Consider the following 27,706-nt stretch of genomic DNA (forward strand, 5'->3'; position numbering starts at 1 on the left):
GTGCTCGCGACGTCACTGTTTGCCGAACTCGTACATTCGCATTTTCACGGGTCACCGGGCGTTCGACGGAAGCCACGCAGCCGACGGTCGACCAAACTTGTCGGTCGTCTCCCTCGAGGCCCTTCAGCCCTTCGCGCGGTCCTCCGCCAGGCGAGCTCCATCGAGAGTTGGAAATCAATTTAGGAAAACGGTAATAAACGAATGCGACCGTACGCTTTGCGCTCCATCGGTCGCCACTTGGTTCACGTTTTGCGATAAATTGCATAACCGTGAACCCTTTTAATATTGCTTTCCTTCTGGTTTTCTCAGTTCTTTCGCGTTTTTACCGTTCCGGTCCGTGCTTGAATTTTTAAGCGCGATACTCCCCTTTTCGGGACTCCACGCTTTCCACCCAATCATCCTCTCCGCGAGTCCCAACGCAATTACGATCTCGCGACGGAATCCCCCAGGGAGGATCGTCACGGTCGGCGGCCGGTTGCTCGCGGATACGCTCGTGATTTACGTTTCCCGCGTGAACGAGCTCGACTTTAGGTCAGCCGGCTCGCTGCAAAATTTATGCTACTACTGCGCGAGCGTGTGCACGCAAGCTACGCCGCTTAATCCAAGATTGCGGGTCGCGGACGAGCGGAGTAAAGCGTGTTCGGGCCGACGGATTTCCCGGAAGGCGAGTCGAGATCAGGGGTAGGACGCCCTGGAAAAATCTCAGGAATCTCGGAGACCCGCGCGAAAGTCACCTTTCTTCTCGTTCCGCGAGCCGCTTCCCGTGATACGTACGAACTTCTTTGGCATAGATATCCGATAAGATTTCTCCAGGGACGCGACCCATGGCCGCGCCTATCGGTTCTGCATCCCTCCAAGCTTTTTCCAGTTATCCCGCGGCTGATCGCCGAATCAGGACACGTTCGACGCGGCTGTGCCGTGCGAAAGTACCGAGCGATCGGCGAACGAAGCAATCGGTAATATTGGACGAGTTTTGAGAAACGCTCAAGCAGGTCTCTCAGCAGTGGGTCGCCAAGAAATTGTTAGTTGGACTCCTAACTTACCCCTGGCTAAAAACGGAGCAAAAAGCTGAGTCGGACCCAGAGCTGGACAGTCACGCGCGACGGGGTCGATATTGCCGCGCGTGTCGTGGAGGCAGAAGGTCACGCGGATGCTCGTGTCTGTGCTTTTTGCGATGGAAATCTCGCGGCAGGTGGACTAATGACCCGGGGAGGGTGTGAGGGACAACGCTGGAAGGGACCACCATGGTCGGGAGCCAGACCGAGGGAGATCGACGAGCGTGTCGTTAAACTTGCCCTCGAGACCGTAAACCACCGGAGAAGGTCGTAGCAGAAGGCTTCCGGGGGCTGAGGTCTTCCAAGGGAGGATGAGCGCGAGACGACGGGAGTCCGACAGTGTGACGAACAGGTGGATAGATACGGATTGCACTGGCACAGACACTCAGACTCGAAAGGGGTGATCCGATACGGGTAACCCCGGGGATTTATTTGACGGGAGTCTTTCAGGAGGGAGAATTTGCAATTCGTGGCGCAATAAACAGACGCGACCGAGAAGATATTCGATAGTGGCCGTTCCTTGGCTATGACAAATTTAGGAGTTGGAATCTCGCTTGTTAAAAAACGGCTTTGAAGTTTTCTTCGAAATTAACACGAACTTTTTGGACAACCCGATACATGCGGTGGTGGTGCGTATGGTGATAGTGTTTTTTCGGAGGTGTAAAAGTGTACCACTTTCGATGGAAACGGAATGAGTCAAATGGCCATTCACGAACACCGTGAATAATTTAATTTACAACGTCGATAAACACACCGTGAATCGTCAGCCCCGCGGGAGTAATGCATAGCCTGGCAAATATTCAGTTAAACCGTTGACATCTTAATTTATCGCTTTGAAATTTTTGAATCGCTAAATACGAGCAGAAAATATAATAAATATTTGATATTTTTTTTTCTGGTGATGTCAAATGCCCGATATAAACGACCGCGAGTACGTGTCGTAGTCTAGGTGGTCAATAATTTCGCCAACGACGCGAACCGATCCCTGACAACCACCGGACCGTAATTTCAGTCGGAGGGAGCTTAATGCGAGCGACCACGTTGATGGGTTAAATACCCATAAAGAAAGTGACGCGTCTCTGGGAACAAGGGCGCAATAGACGTCGGAAAATTAAATGACCGTCGACCTCTCGGCGAGGATGAAAAAGCGGAGCGGCAGAAGTCGAGCCACCCCTTAATCTCTTATTTGAATAATGAGAATGACGCAGGCCCGGAATACAGGCAGCTCCGAGTTGATTCAACAAGGTTACCCCAACCGCTTCTGTAAGTGACACTTCGAGAAAAAATAACTTTCGTTCCAGTGTTTTTTTATTCGTTTACGTACGTTTCGATAAAACATTCCGTGGGTAATAGATTAACTGGACGTTTCATCGTTTTTGCACGAGGCGCTCGGTGGTAGCAGAGGGGCAAAAGTGTTGTAAGGGTTTATTTTTCTCTGTACACCGGCCCTGCCCGTCGCAGCCGTATCGATGAACGTCCGTTACGCGAGTAATTTCTCGGAAATTGGTCGGTTAACGAGAAGAAAATGCTCTGACGTTTATCTGCGGCACGCCAGCCAACCTCGTCAATTATTTACGGTTTTGTTACGCTTTACCGTAATGGCGAGCACGTGACGTACGATTATTCCAAGCGTTTTTCGATTCCTGTCGCTCGTCGTTTGTTATTCCGCCCCGTTATTCCATTCATCCTCTTGGTTTATTAAATTACCAATATCCATTTTCGCGAAATTATTATTCCTACCCTGGGTAGAGCTTGTGCATCGTATTCTAGTATCTTATTTCTCGTAGAGAGTCCTCGCTTCACGTTCTAAAGAAATCCCGAAAATCTAGAGACGTTCTAGGTTCCCAAGAGCCCAGCGCAACGATACGTTCGCGTTTTCCTTTGTTCGTGATCGTCCAGCGATTTGTCGCAATTTTCCCTTCTCGGAACTTTGCACTTCGCTCGAAGGGGGTTGAAGTGTTATTAAACGGAAGGTAAATCGTTCTGCTTACGGGTTCGATTCGAAAGGACAAGGATCGGAGTGGAAGAGGGAGGACAGCAGAAACTTTTCTCCGTCGAAGAAGTGGCTCATTGATTGCCCGTTCGTCGAGAACTTCTGCGACCGAGCCAGGAACGCAGCCGCCCCCGCTAGAAGGATAACTTTCGCGCGGCAATATTTCCGACACAATGTCCGGTCACGTCGATATGAATCGTGTAACGAACTGTATGGGAGCGAGGCGATCCAGTTAAAACTTTAATAACGAATTAACAAACCCTGACAGGGGTTGAAACAATCGAGCAAAAGAGACGCCAGACGTCTATCGGAGCGTGTGTGCGAACGACAGTTGAAAATAGTTTTAATTAATACATCTGCGATGTTCCATCCTTCCAAGTGCACCGATACGTTCCTCGCATCGCGTATTTTAATTAATTAAAGCTCCCAACATGGCTGCTACGACGCCGCTGATCGGTGTCCGAAGCCATTTACATTGCTCGATATTATTCCTTGAAAAATAATTTTATCGTTACGGGAACTGAAATATCGTTCTGAAAATATTTCGCGAAACGCGATAACGTAATGCACGTATTTCACTAATGAAACGTACAGCGAAATAAAATAGTGTTCAAATATTGTTCTTTTTCAAGTTTCCATGTCTGCTATTATATCACGATTATTGTAATTAATGAAATATGCTCGTCGGAACGTGCGTGCCGTGTCTATACGCCTGTTCGGGTCGATGCAAAATTATTAAATTTCGAAACAACTCGAATATACTTTAATTACCATAAAATTATCTGTACAAGAATAAAACTAATTACTCGAATTAAGCATTCCTGCTACTAATTATTTCTGTTTCTCTTTGCGAGTGTAAACATGAAAAATTAAATCGATTTAGTGGACACGATTCGGCGACGGCGACGTTCCATTTAAGTATCAACCATTACTGAAAAAAAAGCTCCGAAGTCGTATATTTTCAGAGGAAATCGCGTTCCATCGGATCTGATTCATTAAATGCCAGAGTCGCATAAAGGAAACGGATCCGCTAATGGGGAATATCGACTAAGCGTGTCTCGATTCGTTTCCGCGACGGGATAACGAGAAGCATGTCACCGCTGACCCTAATTCCGACGATGAAATTAATTCGGGGTTATTCGATGACACTTTGAAGGAGCAATTAGCGAATGGCTGCGGATTCGTGGATCCTCGTGTTTCCTTTGACGTTGCGCGTCATTAGACTGCGGATGTTATGCACTTACGATTTAGGTGAATATTGGATACCACGCGCATTCGAATACTATTGACCACCATTCGAACACCGGTATTATACTTGCACTCATTCGCTGTATCTCTAATTTGTCGGAGAAGCTGTCTTTCGGACCGACTGACCTTCCCACTTTTGAGCAGAAGGAGCTGCTTCCGTACCAGAATTTGGTAGACGGTAAGTCGTACGTACCTGGAACAAAAAATAAAAAATTCGTTGTTATTTTCATAATAAAAAATGATATTAAATTGGTTGTTTTAAAAAGATAATTTAGCGGAGCGGATTAAACGAAAGCAAGAGTTCGCATATTGTAATCATCGAAACGTACGCATAGAGAAAAATAGCGCTGGTAGTCCGAACTCCGGCTGAACAACCCACGTGGCCAGCTGTGAACTTCCGACAGCGGTTGCGACGATGGCGATGGCCGAAGTTGACGATCCTCCAGGCCGTGTTCGGCAACTGCTGAAGCGCGGACGCGGATAGAGCGGAACCGCCGACTATTTAGCGAGCCGGAGTTCATTAAAATGCGGTAACCCGGCGAATCAACGGTAATTGAATCGACGGGTGTCCGTTCGACGACGTTCGTTCGACTGTGAGCTAACTTCTGCCTCAAGTTCGACCGCCGAACGGCGTGTCGATCCGGAAGTCTGTCGCACGGAAACTCGAGCGACGCGCTCGACCGTGCGCCGCTTCCGTCGATCTTCCAGATTGGAATTCGAAACTTCGAACGCTTGTTGTCCTGCGTTTACGGACGGTTCGTCGGTCAGCGTCGGGTGTCGTCGTGGTTTTCGATCCATCAAAGATTTTTCAGACAATCGTCTGATAAATCTCGCGGACGTCTGTCGCATCTTGTCGGTGACGTGTTTCTGTCACGAAAGAATCGATACTCTCTCGTAAGTACCTGCCTTCAACGATCAAATTTACAGTGTCGCTGATAACCCATTTCCATCGACAAGCGGTCTTCGTGTTCTCGAAGTGTGCCATAACGCAAACACGCAATACCTTGCGCGCAATTGTAGCTCTTTCGTTGCACTTCGCTGAAAGTGGAGTGCCGCTGCTGTATCGTTCGCGATAAACAGGCGTTTTGCCCTCCGATAAAACTAAGAAGAATTTAATGACAACCGCCCACCTTTACCCGGCACGAGAACATTTCAGAAAGGGCAATTTTGTTACCCCATTCCGCGAGGCGTTCCGTTTGGCTCGGAGTCGTCGAAGACAGGCAAAGATACCAACTAATCTTTCGAGCACCCATCGCGGCTGGCTGCAGTGGCTGTTAAGGGTTAAATCGCTACCGTGAGTGCTGGTGAAATGTCGTTTCAAGATCGGGTATATGGTTACGCGCGAGCGACGAGTACCCTCTTAGACGACGCTAAAGCGGGCGAATATTCATGAACCCACTCGAAGGCATGAGAATCCGCGCAACTGTTTCCAAGTCAATATTTGATACCGTTGGAGGTGGGGAGGAGCGTTTTGACAGCGAAAAAATTCACGAACACTTCTTCCATCAAACCTTGTCCTTTTGCTACTCTTTCGGCTTTTCTCTGTCTTCGCAGTTTGCACCCGTCGTCGAGTGTCTTCCCCTAACTTCGCATTTCAAATTAATTTGACGGTGATCAGACCTAAAGCCCCCTGTTCTTTCGCCTCCAGTTCGAAGGTGCATAATAATTGAAACTCGTGCGAACGAAAAAGTGTCTTCCTTGAACTTATCTCGACCGATTGAATATTCATGGCCGCTCGTCAAGTCTTTACCAGCCCCTGCGACGTTTCCGCCACGGTTGCCATGGACTTAATTGAAAGGAAAAAACAGAAGACTGAGTAATTACGTAACCAGACAATGGAGACCATTTGTCCAAATTCGACACGGGCGATCTTAACGTTGGAAGATTTTTATATTTAAGCCCCGAGTATTTCGAGCGTCTGTGGTATCACTGACCTAATTATTCGAGCCAAGCGTGTCCTTCGGAGGCATTCTCCTCATTTACCAATTATGCGCCGTAGGCCCCAAGGTCCTTCCGGACCAGTGACCTGTCACTTGCACCTAACAAGATGAGCTAGAGTCTCCTACTTATTCCAAGCCCCTTCGCTCTAGCCAAAGGGTCTTCTCCGCCAAGGTCTCCAGCAAGGGCATCGTAAATTCCAGCTTCTTATCGCGATTACCGAATTAGACAAATCCTAATCGAAAGACTGTCTCTTCCCGCCGAATCCTCTCAAACGCCAATGAATTTGAACCCAAATTAGTACCACTGACAGGCTCGAACTTCCCTCTCACGTTGATTCGCGCTCTCCGGAATAGCAAAACAACCAGGAAACTTGTTGAAACTTTAACGAGCCATTGGAAAGCGAGGCTTTTTGATTCCTCCCCGCAACGAGAACGGGAAACGCCAATGTATCGGACGCAAAAACTTTCCAACCCCTTGGCTCCTCGACCATAGTCGTCATATTTATCCGAGCAGCAATCTGCTTTCGCGAGCGTCTACTACCCCTGTAAACAGAAACTCTCTCATGTTTCTCGCGGGACAACAAGAACTTCCTGCGCGTGAACGATGCTCGATCGTCGAAATCGAAATCGCAGCCGAACGATGGAAAAGCTCGATGGAAAATTCATATACACGCGCACAGGGATAAATGCGTGTACACAGCCCAGGGTTCCAGCTTCCAGGCGAACGGGCTGCGAAATTCGAGGCACGTCGATGACTGGCGGTGCGCGGTGCACCTCATATAATTTGGAATAATTTATGCGACCGACTAATTAATTGATCGATCGCCAGGGAACGTCCATCCGTCAAGGCTCTCCCAGCGAAATTTCATCCCCTGGAAATTATGAATTCCTCGCTCGAAACACCGGACGCTCGTTTCTCGCTTCCTCGACGTTGAAACCGCCCCCGGTCGACAAACACCCAGGGGGTTGAAATGCTAAATCGGTCGAAGAGTCTCGATGAAACAGTGGAGATGCAAAGGGGGGAAGGACAGGTCGCGAAAATTAATATTTTTGTCAAGTTTTTAGATGGCTGGGGGATTGTACGTGTTAACTCTCCGTCGTTAAATATACGTCCAGACCAAGAGCGATTCGGGAGATGGCAACCGAATGGTATCGCCTCTCCAAGAAGGTTTGTTTGGAAAATGATTTCAGCGGCCACTTGGAGCGTTGATTTATACGCCGCAAAGGACGAAACGTGAGAGGCTGCAATTCGCGGGTCGTTACCCTCCCGTCATCGTTCGTTCATCCGCGTTCGCGAATCATCTTCTATTTCTTTTTCCAGCCTTTCTTTGGAGCGGTGAGTAAGCGAATCATAACAAACGCGGATAACGTAACACGTTAGGAATGCTGAAACGAGAAGAAGACACTTTTTTCTCCCCAAATCTCCTCGAGCTCGTCGGACTCCAACAGTGATTCGAGTAACCAGCTGTGGATTAGGTTAGTCCGCGTGCACACGCCACCTATGTTGTATTCAAATGAGTACCAGAGCGAGCCGAGTTCGTGGGGCCTCACTGTCGTCAGTCGAGGCAAGATTGGTTCTGCTGGCGTCAAGACAGCGTAACTGTTAACTCCCTTATCATACGGTTATCCCCGGTATCCATTATACGAGCGGGTGGCGAGCAAACGGACAATTAGACGGAAGCCGGTGTCCTCCGGAATCCCTGGTTATATTCAAATTCGTTCCTCCGCAGGGGCAGCCCTGGAAACTGACCCACTAACGTCCGCCAATTGCTCGTAACAGCCCGCGAATTAACCCTGGCTAATTGCCGCTAATTCCGCTAATTGCACCCCCGACTGTCGGGGTACAACTTTTCGCGCTCCGACCGTCCTCCTCTTTTCGATCCTAGATTTTCACCGAAGGAGGAACGCGAACAGAACCGAGGAGGGATTTCAAAGGATCCTATACAGGGTGTGTCCAGAATCTGGCGAATCCAGTAAAACTATATAATCCAAAGTCTATCTTCGCTGCTGTCGATCTCGCCTGTATCTTTACCTTTGGATTCCACCTACTTCTGCTACCTATAAAAATATACTAAATTCGCCGTATATAATAAAGTAATATAATATATATATATATAATTTATATAAAATAAATTATTCAACGACCCGATATCCATTCCCGCAATCGAAGAAAGAATTCTCGGATCGAGCAGACGGAATTTAAATTTCTCAGTCTATCAGGATGAGGGCAATTTATTTCAAGACCACCCTCTATAATTTCGAATTCCCGCTAGAATTGGCAGCTCGACTCGAAAACTAACGTTACGGCGGTCACTCGTGTGGAAACCTTCGAATGTTCCGGGCATTCGACTTCAATAAAATGAAATTTCACGCTCGATGGAGTATCGGTCCATGTTGCGCCGATTGGGTTTGTCTCGCTAGGCGAGTGCACGGAATAACTTTAACCGATTGTATATACACTTTAGGGAGAGAGCTTGCGGAGAGTTGTAAGCGTCGAGCTGTAAATTCTAATCCGGTTTTCGGTCTCAGACCTTTCGAGAAACGCACCGCAATAGGACAGCTCTACGCCAAGGGACGGTACAGCTGTTCCAGCAGAGATTTCCATGATGGACGAGGGAGTGAGTCCAGAGGATGAATTATTATATCGCGTAGGCGAATAAATCTTTTCCCACGAGGCTCCGAATCCGAGAAAACAAACCTTGAGAATTCTGGGGACACTGGACTGAACGCGTCCGACCATTACTCGGTATTTCTACTTATACGGGTCTTTACAAAGGAGAATACAGTTAAAAAATTTCCGTTTAAAGGTTTACGAATATTAATTTAATATATCCACTGCAAATTTTTGAACCCGTTTAAAATTGTTAAAAATCACCTTCACCATTCGTTTCATTCCGTTAGAGTATCTACGTCAGGAATCTTATTAAACTTGTCGAGCATAAACCGCGCCGATAGTTTCGACGGAGCGTGCATTGTCTTCGTAGCGTAAAACGGACGTTCGGAGCATATTTCTCCGTCTGGGGGCAAAAATACGACAACGGTTCGAGATTAACTTTCCCCTGGCTAGCAAACAGTTCGCCCCCTGAATTATGCCGAAAGTTGTGTACCCAGCCGCGGTACTGTTACGTTCCCGTGTCGTGCGCCACGTTTTATTGTTTTAATAAAAGAATGAGGACGTTCGCAGCGATATATTGTTGTCCGAATTGTACGTCCCCGCGAGTCGAGGATTCCCATCGCGTGGGCATAAAACGGGGAAATGAAAGGGTTTACGGACTCCCGCTTCCCGTGGCGGTGGTCCTCTTAAATTTAATTATGGCCCGACGATAACGCGGAGACGCGGGTATCAGAAGAACTACGGGAGAGGCAGTAAAGATGCGGAACGCGGACCGTTACCTCCGAGTTACGAGGGTAATACTGGATTTAGTGGGAGTCACTCGGCCGTCCGTGAACGATCGTCGTGCATTCGTTAATTTCCAGCTCGACGAAGCTGACGATATTCACTGAGAAATGAATTCATCTCTCTGCCGCGTGAAGTACGGTCGACGAACCTCGTCGAAGGTTTTCAAAGCGCCGAACAATTGCTCGTGGGAAAATGAATCGAAAATGTAGAATAAAATTTTCTTCTGAAAGACTTCGTTACCGAGATAATTAATTTTGAAAATTCGCTGGACGTGCGCGTGAGTGGAGTATATGACCATTGACGGCCACTTCTACTTGCACGGAACCTTATAAGTATTCCATGTATTTCTGTAGGTGTTCTTCTTTTATGAAAAATGTACTTCGAGTATAAATAGCGGGACAATGCAGCGTTCGCGAATATCTTCATAAGTAGAAACAGCAGTGGCCAGAGACTTGCAGGAAAGTCCGCAGTTGTACTCGTTTCATTGAATAAATGTGCCGGGAACCGCTCGAGTTTCTCTAATTCGCGGTATTTAATGATTTCTCGCGCTTCACCGCCTTCGTGAAATTTATACGATACACAAACGCCGAGAGCTTGTTTCACACACGGGAAACAGCGCCGGGAACACCTGTCCGCCCGCACAGGAGGTTATACCACTTAGAATGGTAAAACTCACCGCGTATTGCGCGTTGGACGAAGAGACGCGACCTTCTCAGGCTCGAATAAACCCGGTATGCTAATTTATTACGCGTCGTCTGTTTAATTCGGTGCCGGAGTGAAACACAAGAAGTCTCTAAGCCGTGCGAAAATATTGTTAATTCTACGTGGATGGCGCGAAGGAAAGTTCTTAACAAGTTACCCGACGGGAATACCCTGCGCAATCCTTTTCATTGATATAGCAATGCTGGAGCATATTTTCCCCGCGATATTTGGTAATTAGCCCTCTAAATATGTTTTAAAAAATACGAAAGTTATTCGATCGGCCAGACGAAGATACTCCGAGTGGAAACTAGGGAGACACGTATGCACGAACATGTATCGTCCACGTAACCAACGAACGCATTAGGGAACGCGGACACGTTCGAAAGAGAACGGAACCGTGGAAAAGTATGTTTCCATGGCCGGTTTCCCGTTTGCGCCAGTAAATAAATAAATAAAGTGCCGGCCGTCCCGGTAGGCACGTACCTGCAGCCTCCCGCAGGCTGACCGGAATGTAACCAACCTAAGAACGAAGAAAAATGTAAGAGACTCTCGTCTGGTGGATCGCGCGTATTTTTGCTAGGACGCCGCGACGCTTCCCTCGTAAACTCCTGGGCGCTATCTTCGAGCGCACGGATCCGTTTTCGATCCCTCCGGGGAATACGCAGGATGCAAGAATTTTTATCCGATTCGTTTCGGCCATAATTTCTTTAATTTTAAGATATCTCGCCTCATTCGGTAGCCTTCGAGGAGTTGAACGATACTCATCGGACTTGAAAATTCGTTAGGCTCCACTTTTACTCGGCACGATAAATTAGAAGCGATAGATTAAGATCTGCCGTGGCGAACGCAGAGGCCGGCCTAAGCCCATCTAATTTGCCGATTAATCAAAATTAATCACCGCGAAATGGCTGGTTCCCGTGACGGGCCTACGCGCCAACTCTGTAACCGTTTAATGATCGGTTCCAGGCGGCTAGCGTTCGAGAAGCTTCGAGAGACACCAACTACCGCTAATTGGTATCAATTCCCGATGCTCCGTATACGCAGTAACAGGTGACGTCGTTATCCTTATCGGGATTCAATTTCGAACACTCGAGTTTCTACGTTTTACATTAATACAGGAATTACGACGACCGATGCGATTGAAATGAACGGCTAACACCGCGAATTCTACGTTGTCAGCAGAATCGCCCGTCTTAACAACTGCGCGCTCGCGTTGCCAGCCAGGTACACCTCGATTCCATCGTCCCGAAGCTCACGTACTCTTACCACTACTATCGTTTATCCCATAATCTGAAGCGAAATGCAATTCGCGTCGAGTCAGACGTTTTAATCAGCGGCTGTATCACCCACAAGTAATTAAAAGTAACTCGACGCAGTCCGGCCACTTTTTCCTCGCTCGTACCGCCATATTCCCCTTAAACGCGGACCGTTTCTTCTTTTTACGCGCGGTAACTTCGATTTAGAATTCGCTCGCAGTCCCGCGAGAGCGACAGGAGTCGAAAAACTCGCGCAGCGAGTTACCGAGTTGCCCGAAACAAAGTTAAAGGGCTCTCGTCCCAGGAATCGCTGTCGTATGATTTTATTGCACGGTGCTTCGCCCGGTCGTGCACGAGCTCGCATAGATAGCAGCTGCTCCGTCACTAGGGAAGTTTCCCCACGCTCTACGGCTCGACGCAGCTAGCCAGTTTCCTATGAAGTATTTCATTGCCTAATAAATCGTCGATTCACGTTCACAGGGATGAAACGAGCGGCACCGAAGTGTCTCCGCTACCCTTCGGACCTACCCGCCCCGAAAGAATTACTCCCTCGTCGTAAAACCCCGCCAAATGCGTGAACAGAGGAAAAATTTACGCTTCTCGCTGCTTAACACTCGCACCGTGAGTACTTTCGAACTTGGAAATCGACTTTCTTTTGAAATTCGCGAGAACTTTGAATCAAGGGAAAAAGTATGAAGTAGAGAATGCCAAGGTCTGCTGTTACAGCTCCCAGATGTCCCTTTAAAAAATCATCGTCGATGAATCATGGAATATTTCCTCTTCTAACCTTACCGGGATTCTCCTTCATGGGTTCTCCGATCGATCACATTATGCGATAAGGGGGTTAATCAAGCTTCGAACCGTTCTGTTCCGTTTATGGATGCATTCCGAACGACGACGGCACCCAGCGAGGGAAAATGGGGTAGTTCGCGGCGACTCGGCGTCCTTACGCGAGGAGGGGTTGCTCGAGGAAGGGCGATGCGAGGCACATGCCGCCGTTCCCAGGAGCGCTGGAATTAAGCTGGCAAAGGAGGACTCGTCTCGTCCTAGGAAGAGGAAATCTTACCGCGGCGAAACTGGCTGAAATTGCGGATTATGCGGTGTCTCCTGGCGGCGGAGTGTCTTTTTCTTTCGCCACCCACGGTCGTCGCGATGCCGTGCGTTTAGCATTAAAATTCATGGAATAATAATGCGCCGGTCGATCGTAAATATCGTATCCTTCTTATTCGGGCTCGCAATACCCAGAGACGACCCTTCGTTTTCACAACGGATCCGTGGAACGATGGCAACGACTCGATATTCAGGAGATCCAGGAACGCCAGGATCGTTCCACGTCAAATCGATCATTCCTCGCAGTGGATGTCGGGGATTCGGTTGAAATTGAAATACGATCCGATCCGTGTAAAATTAGGGCGCGTATAAGCCATCGTTTTCCTGATAACAAATTACTTGGAGAAATATCGGCTTGTCCAGAAAGTTCGCGTCGATTTTTAAGAAAAATTCAAAGGCACACTTTGATATTTTAATTTAAACGAATGCTTCGTGTTTCCAAATAAATTTGTAATTGTTAACGTATACTTTCCAGACAAACCAATATTATACGGTCCTTGGAATCTTCGCGCTTCGAACTTAACTTAAAGTCAATTCGTATTTTCAATCATCTCGCGAAAGTAGTTGAGAGGCACTGGATTAAGGGACAGACGAATAACGCGAAGGGGGCGTAATTACGATTTGAATTTAAATCTCGAATTAAGAGGACGACGAAACGTCGCACCGCTCGCGCGTACTGTTTGCTGGAATTCTAATGCGAATTTCGTGACGCGGCTCTCGGGCTGGCAAGAAAAATATTTAAATTGCGAGGCGGAGGAGTTTGTTCCGCGCGTTAAAGTAACTTCGGAATATCAAGCCCGACGAACTGGAGAAACGAGCGCGCCCGTGCGACGTTAACGCGTTACTGAAAAGTAGAGAATAACCCGCGACAAGGATTAATTCAACGTCTGCCGTGTTCGTATTTCGAACGAACGCGGTTTTGAAAAAATTCGTTCGCTACTGAAACGCCGGGCGAACACGATACGACATTGTTAACAATTTGCTTACCGTCGAAGTAACCTGTATATAAAAATTTATGGACCGGTACAAAAAGTTTCAAATTAATGCATCGCGTACTTTGCGCTACAGAAATTTCGAAAGTTTTCTACACGAGACACGAGGAACGTCGACGTCCAATAACTTGGCTGCTCAAGGTCACTCGACCAGTATCCATTATGCTCGTCACACGACGCCCTTAAATCTTGCATGGCGATCCACGGGATTCGAGGCAAGGAACGGCGGAAGTTTCGTCGGGGTACGGGATATACATCCGTTCAACTTTACACATCCTCGTCCAAGGATGCGGCCGATAGATCGAGCGCACAGCCCGCGACCTCCAGGGCTCGTTCGTGTCGTGAATAGAAACCTAGTTTCTGGCGGAGGTCGCGGGGTGGGATCGCGTTGTACGCGGAAGGGAAGACGAACAAGGTGACCCCGGACGAGGTTGGTGTATTGGATTGAGTATTCCATATTTTCCGCGCTCGGTCGACCGGAAGATGGAGCCCATCCGACCGGAAGATCCGACAAAGGCTGCTTATTGGCCGACGTTACTTCGCCTTCAGATGTTTCGCTGCGATACGAGCCTTCCCCGACCTCCCCCCACCCCCGTACAAAGGATTATTACGATTTACCTTTGAATACTTCGTTCCACGATTCCTCTCTGGGACTGACAATACTTCTCTAACCGAGTGACCCCGCGAAAGGTACGATGCGATCTATGAATTTTGTGCTAACAGATTGTCGGACAATATTAATATTTTACGCGTTGCGACTTAATAATTTCAACATTCTTTTCGTGTTATACTTCACGAAATTCGAATAAATGAAACGATGAAACACCATCGAAAATTTTCGACACGATCTGGAATCTGTCGACACTTGAAATTACAAATCTGTTTGACTAATTAAAATGGTGGAGCAATAATTATTCAACGAACAGAGGAAATTAGCATATCGAATGTACTTCATTGATATTTTGCATAATATCTGCCGTTCATCAAGTAATTTGGCTTTAGACAGTTATCTGTTATTTTGATTTCACAATGAAATTTGCCTATGTTTAATGTCGTTTCTCTCGAACTCGATGTATCCCTTTCGCTCCGGGCATACATTCAATTTCATGGAGAAACCCAACCAATTCATCGGTACCGATGACACGAAGAAGTAACGAAAAATACAGAAATTTTTATACTCAGGAAATACAAGAACCGCTATTGTTCTGTAGAGTTAAAAAAAAAAAGGAAAAGAATACAATGTTTCGAACAAAAATTTTACCCTATAAAACGAAGCTTCCCGAGACTGTTCAAACGACATTCGATAATTTAGAACACGCACACGATCGTTGAACAACGAACTCATTCTTCGAATCCGTCCAATTCGGTCGAAATCCGGCGATAAGCAAGAAACGGATAGCAGTGAATCATAGTTTGCTCGCGGACACGAGGTACGATGCCGCGGTCAACATTTGAGGTTAATTGTTCGCTTCCCAACCGAGGCACGATACAAATCGAGTTTGCAATGTTTCGGCTACTCGAGTACCGCGCACAGACCGCAGGAATGCATTTGTCGATATACGCGTCAATCTCGAAACCAAGTTGCGTCGCATGCTATCGATGCATACCACTGCGAAATGTTACTTTCTCGTTTCGTGGCCTTTTCCACGAGTTACTCGAATCAAGACAAGAGAACTTCGGGAATGAAGTCGAAGGAATTATAGAAAAAAAGATTAATAAATTGTTTTCGACACAGTGCCCTGATTCGAGAAAAAAATACTGGCCATGCGTACGCGATACGTTCACGGAAAGTTCCAATGTCGAAGCGGACACGCGATAGGGCGAAGAGGGAAAGGGAGCTGGCCACGTGTAATCCTAGTGTACACGAAATCCGCGATCGTTACCACTTCCGTCCCGCGGGACAAACGCGTGGTAACGGAGGGCAAAACCCACTCGCGATTTGTCGATGCCGGATTTCATTAGCAAGTTTGATTTAATTACCGGCCCTGGTCACCGGCTGGTCACGCGACCGAACCTTTAATCGCACCCTCCATTTATATCCTACGCTTTTATGACAATAGCCGAGGTTTCCTCTAGTCTCGGCTAGGAACATTTTTTGTTTGCTGTCGAAAAACATTTATTTATTAAAGAAATCTTACCTGTTAATAAAAAAAATAATTTTCGATTTTCATTGAAAAACTTTTCCAAGTCAAAGACATTTTCATTACTTTTCGGTCCCCCCCTAATACTTATGGAAACAATATATGAATTTCGAAGCTCGGATTACCACGAAACCAACGAGATTGGGCCACTTCTCAAAAATGGCCCTCTATCCTTAAGATACATTTGAACATCTTACAAAAGAAGAAGTCAGGTCCGCTTCTTTGGAATTAATTGTCGAAAACGACTTTGTTTCAGTGGCGAACTAATGCTTCGAGCACGCGAAAGCTTGTCGCTGTCGAAGGATATCGGATAATCGCGACGGGGGAGGGTGAAGGGAAGAAGAACCTCGACGGTTTTGCACGCGAGTTATATCGAAGTTGAAAGCTGCGTGGTTAAAAACGACGGCCAGTGCCGAGCAAAGAGTTAATCGAGTCACCGTCGACGGAACAATTCGGTTCTAGCCCAACCAATCGACCGTGCTCTCGGACCGCTTCCGTTTTTGATCCTTTGTTATCCGCTCGTATATCGTCGGACGATGAAAACCGCGCGGTTAAGAGAGACCAGGGTGAAACGAGGGGATCCGAACGAACGCAGCCGGAAAAAAGTAAACGCGTTCGTTATATCCTCGCGGTCCTGCGACGAACAGAGAAAAAAAAGAACTACGGAAGTATCAAGCGCGATAAAGCTTTGGTTTATTAGAGGAAACGATCGTTCCTGCGCAGCGGTTTTCAAAATGAAATGATTTAGCGCAAATGATAGGAACGGAAGAGCGAATTATGAATAAAACAAATTCAACGACATGTCTGTCGATTGGTGCTAAAAAGAATCGAGAACAACATAAAGAAAAACATTAAATATTTTATTTACCTTCGTTCGTATACCAAGTCCGTTGAAAAATAACAGCTTGAGATATTCGCCGTAGTTCGCGAGGAGTATTTCCAGCGTCCGCGAAAAAAAACTTTTAACGCAATCCTTAATAAGTGACATTGATGTACGTTCGTTTTACGAGATAAGAATCCGCGAGTGCTGCAGTAACATAAAGTTTGCGAGAAGTTTGTAAGGATCGCTGAAAATATCGTCCACGTTGTCCTGTACAAAGTCGCTGTTGCTGCGTTTAAATATTACAGAGGTTTCGAGAAGATTATGTCCCCTACTGCAATTCAGGATTGGCGAGACGAGAACTGGCTGACTCGATGACACAGACAAGGGTTCATTAGTTACGAAAATGTTTAGACAGATGACTCGATACACTGCGGAGTTAGCCCGACTTAAATTAACATATTCACGTCGCGAGGGACGTAAATACGCGCGATTCGAACTTTTACTCGAATACCGATAAGTACTGCGAACGCAGCTCAGCTCGAATTTCCGATCCCCGTGCGACGGAATACAGTTTAAAATTCAACGGAAGTTTGTACAGCGATGAAACTGGAAAATCAATTTCAGAGCTGGTTAAAGAGAGCTAGCGGAAGTAATGGAAACAGGTTTGATAAAGAATACAATTTGTTCAAAAACGCGGAGTAGAAACTCCTTTTAATCCAGTTATACTCGAACTCTGCAGTCGAGGCGTGCAATCGAAATCACATTGGATTGGCTCGTAGGCGGAAGAAAGCACCTCGTCATCCCTTAAATACTCGAATTACACAGAGCACGAGACATCAGTGGAGGCTCGACTAATTTCCTGCGACGGTCTAGGAACGATAATATCAAAATGCGCTATGAACGGAGTCGCGGAGGAGTGGCCAGGCCAGCTTTATCGTCTTCATCATCATCCTCTTCCCTCGCTGAGAAACCAGCCGATCGCCGAGGGGAGGATCGAGGCAATATATTTCAATTGTAAGCGTTAAGTACTCCACTCTGACCCATCCCTAGGCCAGCAGCCGCGAGAGCCGTTGAAATTGTGGAGGCTCGCGTCATGTCTGAGCAAATCTTTCACCGTTTCACCGCCAGAACCACCCACCCCTTCCTGGTCTGTCATCGATTTCCATCGATTCCGTGTCGACAGAGACGTTCGAGCCTATCCGCGTCTCCTTTCAGCCGTGCAATTGGCTCGACGCCTGGATAGATTAAAATTGCCTCTGCGATTTCTTCCACCACCCTCTGTGCCCCTGGGATCGAAGCCACGTGGCTAGATTGCACCTTGTAAACGACCCTCTTGAATTATCTCCGAACGCTTTTCACAAATCGCGCCTGAAAGTCCCATTGTTAAGTATCCTTGGAAGAAATGCTTCCTTGGAACCCTGTTAAGGGATTTGCGTCAGATGGAACGACTAATGGGTCGTCGAAGGACCTTTTTGAGGAATCAAGAAATGCCACTTGATTTAGATAACGATCCGATTCGGAAATCTAATACCGCGTAAAATAATAAGTAATCCTGTTCTTTTAACTTGCCACAAAAGTTGCGTTTCAAACAGGAATTGCTTCAGTTCTGGTAGATGGCCAGTCGTACATACCTGAAACAAAATATAAAAGAATTCATTAGTAAAACTGTAAGGTACCGAAGAGTGCTATGAATGATATAAAATGTCTTAAATGAAAATGAAACGGAAAAGGACTTAAAGGGAACTTGACTAGTTTGGGAAGACAATCTGAAATTCGACCAGGATCGACGTTCGAGCTTTATAGGCGAGAAATAAGCAGACTAAAAGAGTGAATCGTTAACGAGAAGAATAAATATCGCGATTAATTATGGAGAAACTGTTACGAAAAGGTTAACGAGAGTCGAAGAGGCAACGAAGACGCTCAAACGATTCAAATCCGATTTTTTCGATTCAGGTATACTTCCTCGAATATGCCGAGATGCTGTTACCTTCAGTAACGTTTCGTATCTGGGGGAAATTAATGCTTGTATCAATAAAACGATTACGTAAATTCCCGGTCGATACAGGTAATTTATTATGCAACGTCTTCTGCCCTCGTCTGTTGAATAATCTTTGACATAATAACGCTTCGCAAAAGTAACATACTATTCGTGGTGCAGTTTTTCGTAGAAGAGGAAACGGGTTCAACGGACACGTCCCTCGCGTTTTCCCATTCGGTCGGAATGATCGACGCTCGTCGTGAACCGAATTAAGGTTTCAGAACGCGAGAAGCGCAGAAACAGGAGCGAAGACGGGAGGCCTCTGCCAAGTATCACTTGACCGCGCCATAAATCTCTCGATACCGGCCCTCAAAGGCGAAGAAAATAAAGGCGGTTAAGGTGGATGACGACGCTGCTAGTTTTCGCCGTGTCTTCGACCTCCGAATGTATACAGTACACAGAACGATCCTTCGTCGCGAGTAATAGCGAGCCGATAAACGTTACGTAACAAGATTATAAAAAAGATTCTAAGAAAAAGAACAGTCTTGTTTCATCAATCTCAATAACGTGATCTTCGAAGAAATTCTCCCAAAGTGAGCTGTTTATGTAGCTGTTAATATTTGATTTTTTTTTTAACGTACCCCCTTAGAATTACCAGCAGTCAAAGGGTTAATTAGATTCAATCAAAAACTGACGAACCATCGCGTGTTGCTATTCGACGAGATTGCATGCTCGCACGATCCTAATTCGAGTTTCGAAGCTCCTCGTCTCCTCCCACGATTCTCGAGCTATGCTGTCCCCCTGGCCGCGGTATTGCTGGCTTAATAAGGCTAATGGAATTACGAGAAGAACATACAAATCCGTCGACGGACGGCTGCTATTGGAAAAATCAAGCCGAGCTATTGCAACCAGGCCTCATGCGTTCAATCACGTTGTTCCGCACGTGACTGGTTCCTCGAGGCTACGGGCCGTTTCACGTCAAATCGATCACTTTTCGTACCTACACGCGATGGATTTGGATTCCCTAAGGTGGTATCGGTGCAAATCGCAGTTTTATTTTAAATAAAAGTAACTATTATTACAGTAACATAAAAAATATTCATTTCCAAAAGAAAGATGCGTGAAAAGTAGCAAAGTCTAGCTGGGTAACGCTGGGTTTCGCCCAGTCCATCCGTGTTTCATTCGATCACTCACTCGCGACGTACGAATTAGGGTTCTGCTAACGAGCTTGCGCGCGTTGGACGCGCTTTCGGACGGACAGCGCCGGTTCGCCCGCGATAATTCAGCCCGCGAGACAGACCACGAAAGAGCAATTCTAATTACCGGGCCGCTGATTGTCCGAGCCAACTGGAGCGAACGGGACGGGGAGATTCTACGGTGCAGCAAGACGAGCTTGCACGGCCAGCAAACGCTCTTCTGCTCCCCTCCCACTCCTCCCACGTTCGAAGAAACTAGAATCGTTTGATAATCGCGTTTCAACGATGTTCAGCAACATTGTTCCATCGAGCTCGTTTCTTTACCTCGACGATTGTATTGCTCGCTTTGGGAGAATCACTTGGAAGATACGATATCGTTTGGTCGTCGTTGAATATTTATTTATTTCGTCGGAGTAATGCAATTATTTTTGATCGTTGAACGAGCATTCAAAATTCATTAATAGTGGTTGCTTTTTGGCTGAAATGGTTAACTACCGATGCCTTCGCCTCAATTGCCGCGCGATCGTGCGAAAAATCACGAGTGCCCCGCAGCGAAATCACGAGGCCAGCGATCGATCGAATCCTCGTTTACTGTGGAGAAAGGAAGAGGAAGGGAAGAGAGAGGGAGAGGGCGAAACCGCGGTGCGGTTCGAAAATTCGCCGCGAACCGGGGCCGTAAATTGAAACGTAACGACGCCCGATCGCCAGATCATTTAAATATGTATAAATCGGGCCAAGTTATCGTCGAGGCTGGTCGCGCGTGTCCCAAACGAGCCGAAAAACGTTCGGAAGCGAACCGAGCCGGGCGACGGTCATTTTACACGACAAATTCGTTCGCGTTTCAACCATTTGCCAACAGGAGGGGCAGAACTTTTCGATCGGTTTTCACAGGATGAATGTGAAACGCGCGTAGAATTTCAAAAACAATGCAGCTAATTCAAAGGCTCGATCGCCATACACTTTTAAACTCGAACAAAGTCTGCTATGAGCCTCGTAAGCTAAGGCCGATATCTCGCTTACCATCGACTCTATCGCAAATCCATAGAGCATAAAAAAGTTTGTAAATTTAATTAACGATAACTTTGCTTCCGCACACTTTTGCTACGGAAGCAGCCGTAAGCGAGATACGGAGCTTCGCCTGAGCCTCGTAATTAATCGAGTACGCTTACATCCAACCGATTTTCAAACTTATATTTCACGATGGAAGAGTCTTATTCCACGGTTTTCATATGTTTCAGCACGGACAATCTCCCCCTACCGCGACACTTAACGAAAGGCTCGAAAATCGGCTCGGTGCCATTCCGAAAGTTACTCGTAATTAATTCGAAGGATAGTCGCGACCGCAACGCCAAGCCACGCGAAACGATGTCCAAAGAATGGCGCGTGAATCGGTTGGAACGGGCGTCGGGTGTAGTTGTAACGACTTTCGGTGGCTCGAATACGCTCTCCTGGCCCTCCGAAACCCATTAAAACCGCGGCGAACTTTTCCAACTTTTCGAATAATGGTGACTGCGTGCCGGCACGCGTGCTCCCGGTAATTTCCCGCGCTTATATTTCGGCTTTATTACCACCCCGGCAATTATTGAAAAGTTTCCGCGGGGACGCGCTCTAAATGGCCCTAAACGCCGCCAACTGTCCTCCCGTTACAACGTCGCCTATAAAATCAGGATTTATACCGTCGCATTGTTCCCCAAAACGTTTCGCCATTAAAGGGGGAGTAGTCGTTCCATGTTTCGACTGGAAAGTAAGAATTATTTCAGAATTTATTCCGAGCGAACAGGACGAATTTCAAAAAATATATTTTTCTATGGAATAGAGCGAATAAAACCAACCCCTCGAGAGGAAACGTCGCGATTGGTTTGAATTTTTACGGCCACGAATCCAGAATTGTTTCAGACTAACGTCTGCTCGCTTATCAACAGGAGACGGAGAGGTTCCACGGACTGGTGGTCGTTAATCTCCCGTGAGCAAGCGATAACGAGACTCTGGATGGCGCACGCGTGCTTTTTGCACGCGGAAGGGGTGGGAAATTCAATCACGAAGTCCTAAACGGTTCGTATGTTGCCCCTACCCACGAAACAATCGAGTTTCAGGGGACGAACCCCTGTGTATTCAACGCGGCGATACGTTGCCCTCCAGCCACCACCGCCACTCCCTCCCCCAGAAAAGTTTCCATTTTCAGCGCTGTTTTCAGAGAAAACTGAAGCAATATGACGCCCGACGCACCGTGAATCAGTTGTTCTGTATTCTTTCCATTTCGTTGCGCCAACATCGCGTAACATTTAAACGCCATTTCAAAAGGACGAGGGCGGACGCTAATTGGCCGTTCCATTCCTTCTCCAGCTACGTCTCTTCGCCCTTCTTTCGAATATCGATAGGGCACGTTTCAATCCTCCGCTGTGACACGTTTTCTAGTTTTTATTTCTTTCGTTTCGTTACACGTAGAAAATTAAGGCCTGAACTAATAGAAAGTAATAAGAAAAGGTTTAACAAACGCGATGCTCGAAACGTTTTGTCTTTGAAATAACACTTGGAGTTACATGCGAATTTCATGCAAAGCTTCCAAATTGACGATGTAGAATGAACGCGACGGAACTTTCTCGACAATGTTATCTAACTCGCTCTTGCGTAACGTAAACTGTGTAAAATATTCAGGAACTGCAACAACGTTTACGGAACGTCTGCGATACTACGAGAAATTAGCCAGAAGTGTGTTTGGCAATGGAGGTCACTTCGAATATATACCGTGAACTAAAGTATCAACTAAAACTAGATTTATCTCGAAAGCAAATGATTTTGTTAGTTATGTCTAGTCCATCCTTTTCGCCAAACCCGAACCGTAGAATTTAAGCATCGCCCGTATTTAACTATCCACGACTACTCTAAATCTTTTTTTATTTCTTTACCGCAACCTAATCTTATATTTGAATTTTCACTTGGATTTATTTTATTTCGCCGTACTTAAGCGAAGAGTTACTTCCAATTCAACGTTACATCGCGCGACGTTTAAATGGGCGAAATTATTTACCGCGGGCAAAGCGAAATTCGCACGGTTTCCTTTAGAACGTCCGGACCGAGACGTTTCGTTAACAGAAATTCACCGCTGGCTCGTTTCGAATTTAATAACAGTCGATACATATTTGCCCTGTCGTCGCCATGAGCTGCGACTGAGTTGACCGTCCGCGAGGTTCCAATCTCGCGTTCGCAATACGGCCGGTGCCATTCGAATAATTTAATATTAGAATATTTTATGAATATTCCAGTGCCCATTAGACACAGAATTGACTACGATATAAAAGTAATAAACAATTTGGAAGATAGAAACAACTTTAATATAAGCAAAGCGAGAAAGAGCGAAAATAGTCGAATTGCAGCACGAGACACGTTCCAGTCTTCGGCGCGATAAAACTGTTTCTACTCGCAGCCACTTGTTTTTTTTATCTGCTCGCGGCGATAAGCGTGAATTTGACGCTGCCAACATTTTTTATATCTGGCGTTGCGTTCGCGGGAACGAAGCAGCTTAAAAATCCATGCATTCCCGCGATCCGCGATTCTCGTCGCTCCCGCGAGTCCATCAACGAATATAATAGGATAAAATAACGCTCGTCGTGCATTCGCGCGAGTGCGAAGCGTTTAAAAGTAAATACGCGAGGAACGAAACGCGAGTGGATCGAATCTCGAAAGCGTCGCGCATGGCCGAAACGGTGAATGGGGATTAACGAAAAGAAGAGAAACCCGCGATTCCGTTTCGCCGCGACTCGTGGCCCTATTGTTTCGTCGGGGAAATAATTACGCGAAAGTAATTGCGACGTTTAAATTCGAAAGGCGACAGATGTGGGACGATATCGAGAGACACGAGTTCTTTTGTTTAACGGATTCCATTAAAGGAAGACTTTGTTTTCCTCGTTGTACCACGACAATTTCTGAAATGTTCGAATAGCACTCGCGTTGCAGTCGAATTATCTGTCATCGATGGTAAGCTTCACCGCGAGATTGACCATGTCGTTCCCATGGATGTTCTCGTACGATGGGATTCAATTGATGATGACTCCGTTTTACTTTACTACCGAACGAAATTCACCGAAAGCGTCCGAGTACTCGGGTCCGGGAAAAATCGAGTAGCAATCTCGAGTTCCAGCGGAGACTCGCGACGTTGGAATTTAATAGAAATTACGACCAGTCGGGAACGACTGGAAATAGGATTCGAGCGCGACCGCGCTTAATCCGCGGCCATTTAAGGCGAAGCGAGTCGTCGCGGTACTCCTCGCTTGAAAACAATGAACGAGCGAGCTGATTTTCGCGACAGCCACGGCACGGCTGGATTATGGAGGCATTCTGCCGTGCCGACGATGAAGCGAGATTTATTGTGATTGTTACACGCCGCTGTCAAAAGCTATTTTCGCTCGGGCTGCTCGCCGCGCGCCATAAGTCACGCCGCGCGCTTCCCTCCGCTCTCGCGCGCAGCTCTCCCTCTCTCTACTCGCTCACCGTGGAAATATCGAGCCAGAGAAATATCCCGCGCAAACTCTAAATCTTCTCACGTAAACTTTCGTTTCCCTCGGACAAATTTCGTCCGCGACCGATTCGATTTATTCGCGGGGAAGGAAAGAGGATCGCGAACGATCGCAGCGGAAAAAAACCGCAGCGGCCAAGTCGGTCGCGGAGCTACACCGTAATCTCATCAATTTTCCGAGCTACCGGGCTGCGATCAGCATTTGAAATTAACGAATATTCCATAGATATTCGAATGCATCAACGAAACATTCGATATTTACGTTGCTCGAATATATACAAGGTAATCATGATTTAACACATTTAATTAGGCACGCGAGACAGAGAAGCAGATAAGGAGATATATAGATAGATCGGTAGATAAGTAGATAGATGGGTGGATACTTAGTTAGATACGCGGATACATAGGTAGGTAGATAGGTCAGCGAATAGTCAGATGGAAATATAGATAGCACTGGGAACAAGGCTACTTAGGATCAAAGTTAGGTCAGAGCAAAGAACATGTTACGTAGCGAGATAAAAAGATCAGACCTAACAGAAATTGCGAATCATGCTTCATGCATCGCTACACAAGCCACCGCTTTCTACCCAACGCCGGACCGATCTTTGCTCCGCCCTACGACGATGTCAATGTTACTCGGAAAAGCCTGCACTAAAAGCTTAGATCCGCAACGGTTGAGCACACACTTGGCGCGCTATTTATCGTCGTCGAGGGCTACTCGGGGATCGGTAGCGATCGTTAGACGGTGGCTAAACGACATTTCGTTATCAGAACGCGCTCGAATGCTGCTGGAGGATCCGTGGCAGGCAACAACGTTAACCAGCTTCCCGTGAACATTCGAAGCTTCTCGAATGGGGATGGGCAAGCGGAGAAAGAAAGGCTCGCGGAAAAACTCGAAGGAGGTAATCGTGGTACGCGGACCGTTAAACGGGAGAAAAACCGCGCCGGCAATCTCGACGGTGGCGGTATAGAGAGATTTTCCCTGGCTTAAAGATTGGCCAATTTCCGACTCATCTTGTCGGATCAGGAAATTTCTGGTCGGTCTTCCCGACGATCGGGCGCATCGTCGGATGGGCTTGGTTCCTTTTCAGGCAGTCGCGAGAATCGATCGGCGAGAACCAAAAAACCGGTTGGGACCATCGACGAATAGTTGCTGGGCGTCGATAAGGCCTTGTCCAGATGAAGCGACTTACGCGCGACTCACTCGAGGCCGCGACTGTGAGATACTAGTGGTCCATCTGAGAAGCGAAGTACCACGAAACCTCGAGTCGCGCGACAGCCACGGTACGACTGAAAACGATGCCTGCTTTAGGGGAATTAACGACTGCGACGATTTTTACGAGGTTTCGCGGTGACGCATCGCCGGTTGCACACGTCTACACACTCTGCGCGACTCGTAGCCCGCAATCTGACCCAAATCTGGAAGCGCGATGAGAAGAGAAGAAACCGCCACTCGTCTCGTCCCAGATGCTGGTCTCATCTACCAAATGAAGCAAAACGGCGAGTGCCAGCCAGAGGGAACTATTGGGACGGTTTTCTACGCCGCACGATGGGTTACAAATGATCTCGTTGAAGGCGTGCGCGCGATCGAGCGTGTGCGCGCGAGAACGAGCACGCTACTCGCACGGAAGATCGATAACGAGTCCCAGAATGCGCTACGGGCACACACACACACACCCTCCCCCGCGCCTTTCCGCTGATAGAATATTATTCAAATACAATTTCAATTGGTTCTTTTACAGTAGTGCTTCTCACTCTATCTCTTTGTATCGTTCGGGCCGTGGCTCGAGCTTCCAAACTTTCCCCGCGAATCTAATGCACCCTTCTTCCTCGTGAATTTTAATTAACGTTCTGTTGAAGTTCCGTGATACCGTTTGCCCGAACTTACAAGGAAATTTCACTCTCCCGCTTCTTTGCCCCCGTCGCGAGCGAGCGACGGAGATCAACTTCTACGAGTGGCTGCCCGCGACTGCGCGCGGCTATATCGCCGTTATTATCTGAGAGCGCTTCGCAGAGGAGAGTACTGTATACGCACACGTTTCGGTCTGGGGCTACTTGAACAACGAATAAAAACGCGCGGAAGTTCGTTCTCCGGAGTACATACTTTTCCGTGTTTGGATATGATATACTTTTTCGATTACATAATTTTGTTGTGCTCTTGAATTACTAGATTTGAATCAAGAGGACCGCTACGAGTTTCTTTTTTATGCACTGAAGTGGAATCATCGTCTCGTATCGTTTCGCTTCCTACACCTCGCCGTCTGACAACGAACCTCCGCTACTGCTGGGGGTCGAGGATTACGCGTAGCGCCAACATTCCCACGCTGACCACCAAACTCTCGCGCCATGTTTATTAATAATCGACCTATCAAACAACTCGCCACCGAATTAATATAAATAACTCCTCGTCCCTCGTGTCCAGGCTAATATACGATCCGATTACTATGACGTATCACCTGACGCCTCCGCATTAATTACTAGATCGCTCTTTACGTATGCTGTTTGCGATTAATTATATTTTCGTTGGCCGCGCGTCGCTTTAAACCGAATAAATCAACCCCCGATCGTGATAAGCGTCCCCCCCCCCAACCCCCGGCGCTATCCGCCTCTCTAGTCGTCCAACCACCGTGTCGAGGGGTTGAGGACGGGGGTAAAAAGTTCCAGTCAGTCATAAATCAATCCTAGCGCGATTTACTTCCTTGGAACGACGCCAGGCAAACGATGGAACCGGAATCCCCGGAGCCAAACGATTTCTTCGTTCTTCTTCGTCTTCTTCGTTCGAGCGAAGAAGGGCCAGAAACCGTCCCGGCTTTAATCTCTTATCCCTCATTTCGTCACAGCGCGTGGAGTACAGGAAGGAGGATCCCGACGGAACGTATTATCGGAATAATCGAGTAACGTCGGATTAAGCTTGAAATTTCAGTGGCATGGGGAGTATTGGACGTGGAAGGGAAAGGGCATCGAGGCTGGAAGAGACGAGGTACGTCGCGCTACTTACGCGGAACTTGGCGTCGCCGAGCAAAGATGTAAATCGGGTCTGCGCTAATATGAATTTCAGATCGACGTTAATAAGAGAGACGGCGCTCGTCGAGACGGATATTTCTATGAAGCATTAAGCCCCCCCCCCTCCTCGTCCTCCTGCCGCAAGCTTTGGAAAATTATTGCGCCTTAACTTTTCCTGCTAAGAAATAAAGTTGGCCGGACTCTCGCGCCCGTCTAAGTGGGTGACTGGGCGGGGTAACTGCGTCTTTGTCCAGCTAAACGACGATGGTTGGATACGAGGCGACAAACGGATGGATTGGAACGTCTTTTCAGAGATGCAAGGATGTATACTGGTCGATTGTACGGAGAGATACCCG

General features: G+C 47.2%; 1 protein-coding gene across 3 annotated transcripts in view; it reads right to left on the bottom strand.

The window, feature by feature from the left end:
* Positions 1–27,706, bottom strand: part of LOC128876261 (protein vein) — a 223,278-nt gene that overhangs the window by 148,632 nt on the left and 46,940 nt on the right. The window contains exon 2 of one of the 3 annotated variants that reach the window (XM_054122465.1): positions 4,423–4,489. The exons of the other annotated variants lie outside the window; for them this stretch is intronic. Coding sequence (XP_053978440.1) covers positions 4,423–4,489 — 67 coding nt within the window. The remainder of the gene's footprint in view (positions 1–4,422; positions 4,490–27,706) is intronic. 3 annotated transcript variants of the gene reach the window in all.

This window comes from Hylaeus volcanicus, chromosome 5 (genome assembly GCF_026283585.1).
Source record: "Hylaeus volcanicus isolate JK05 chromosome 5, UHH_iyHylVolc1.0_haploid, whole genome shotgun sequence".
Taxonomy (NCBI): Eukaryota; Metazoa; Arthropoda; class Insecta; order Hymenoptera; family Colletidae; genus Hylaeus; species Hylaeus volcanicus.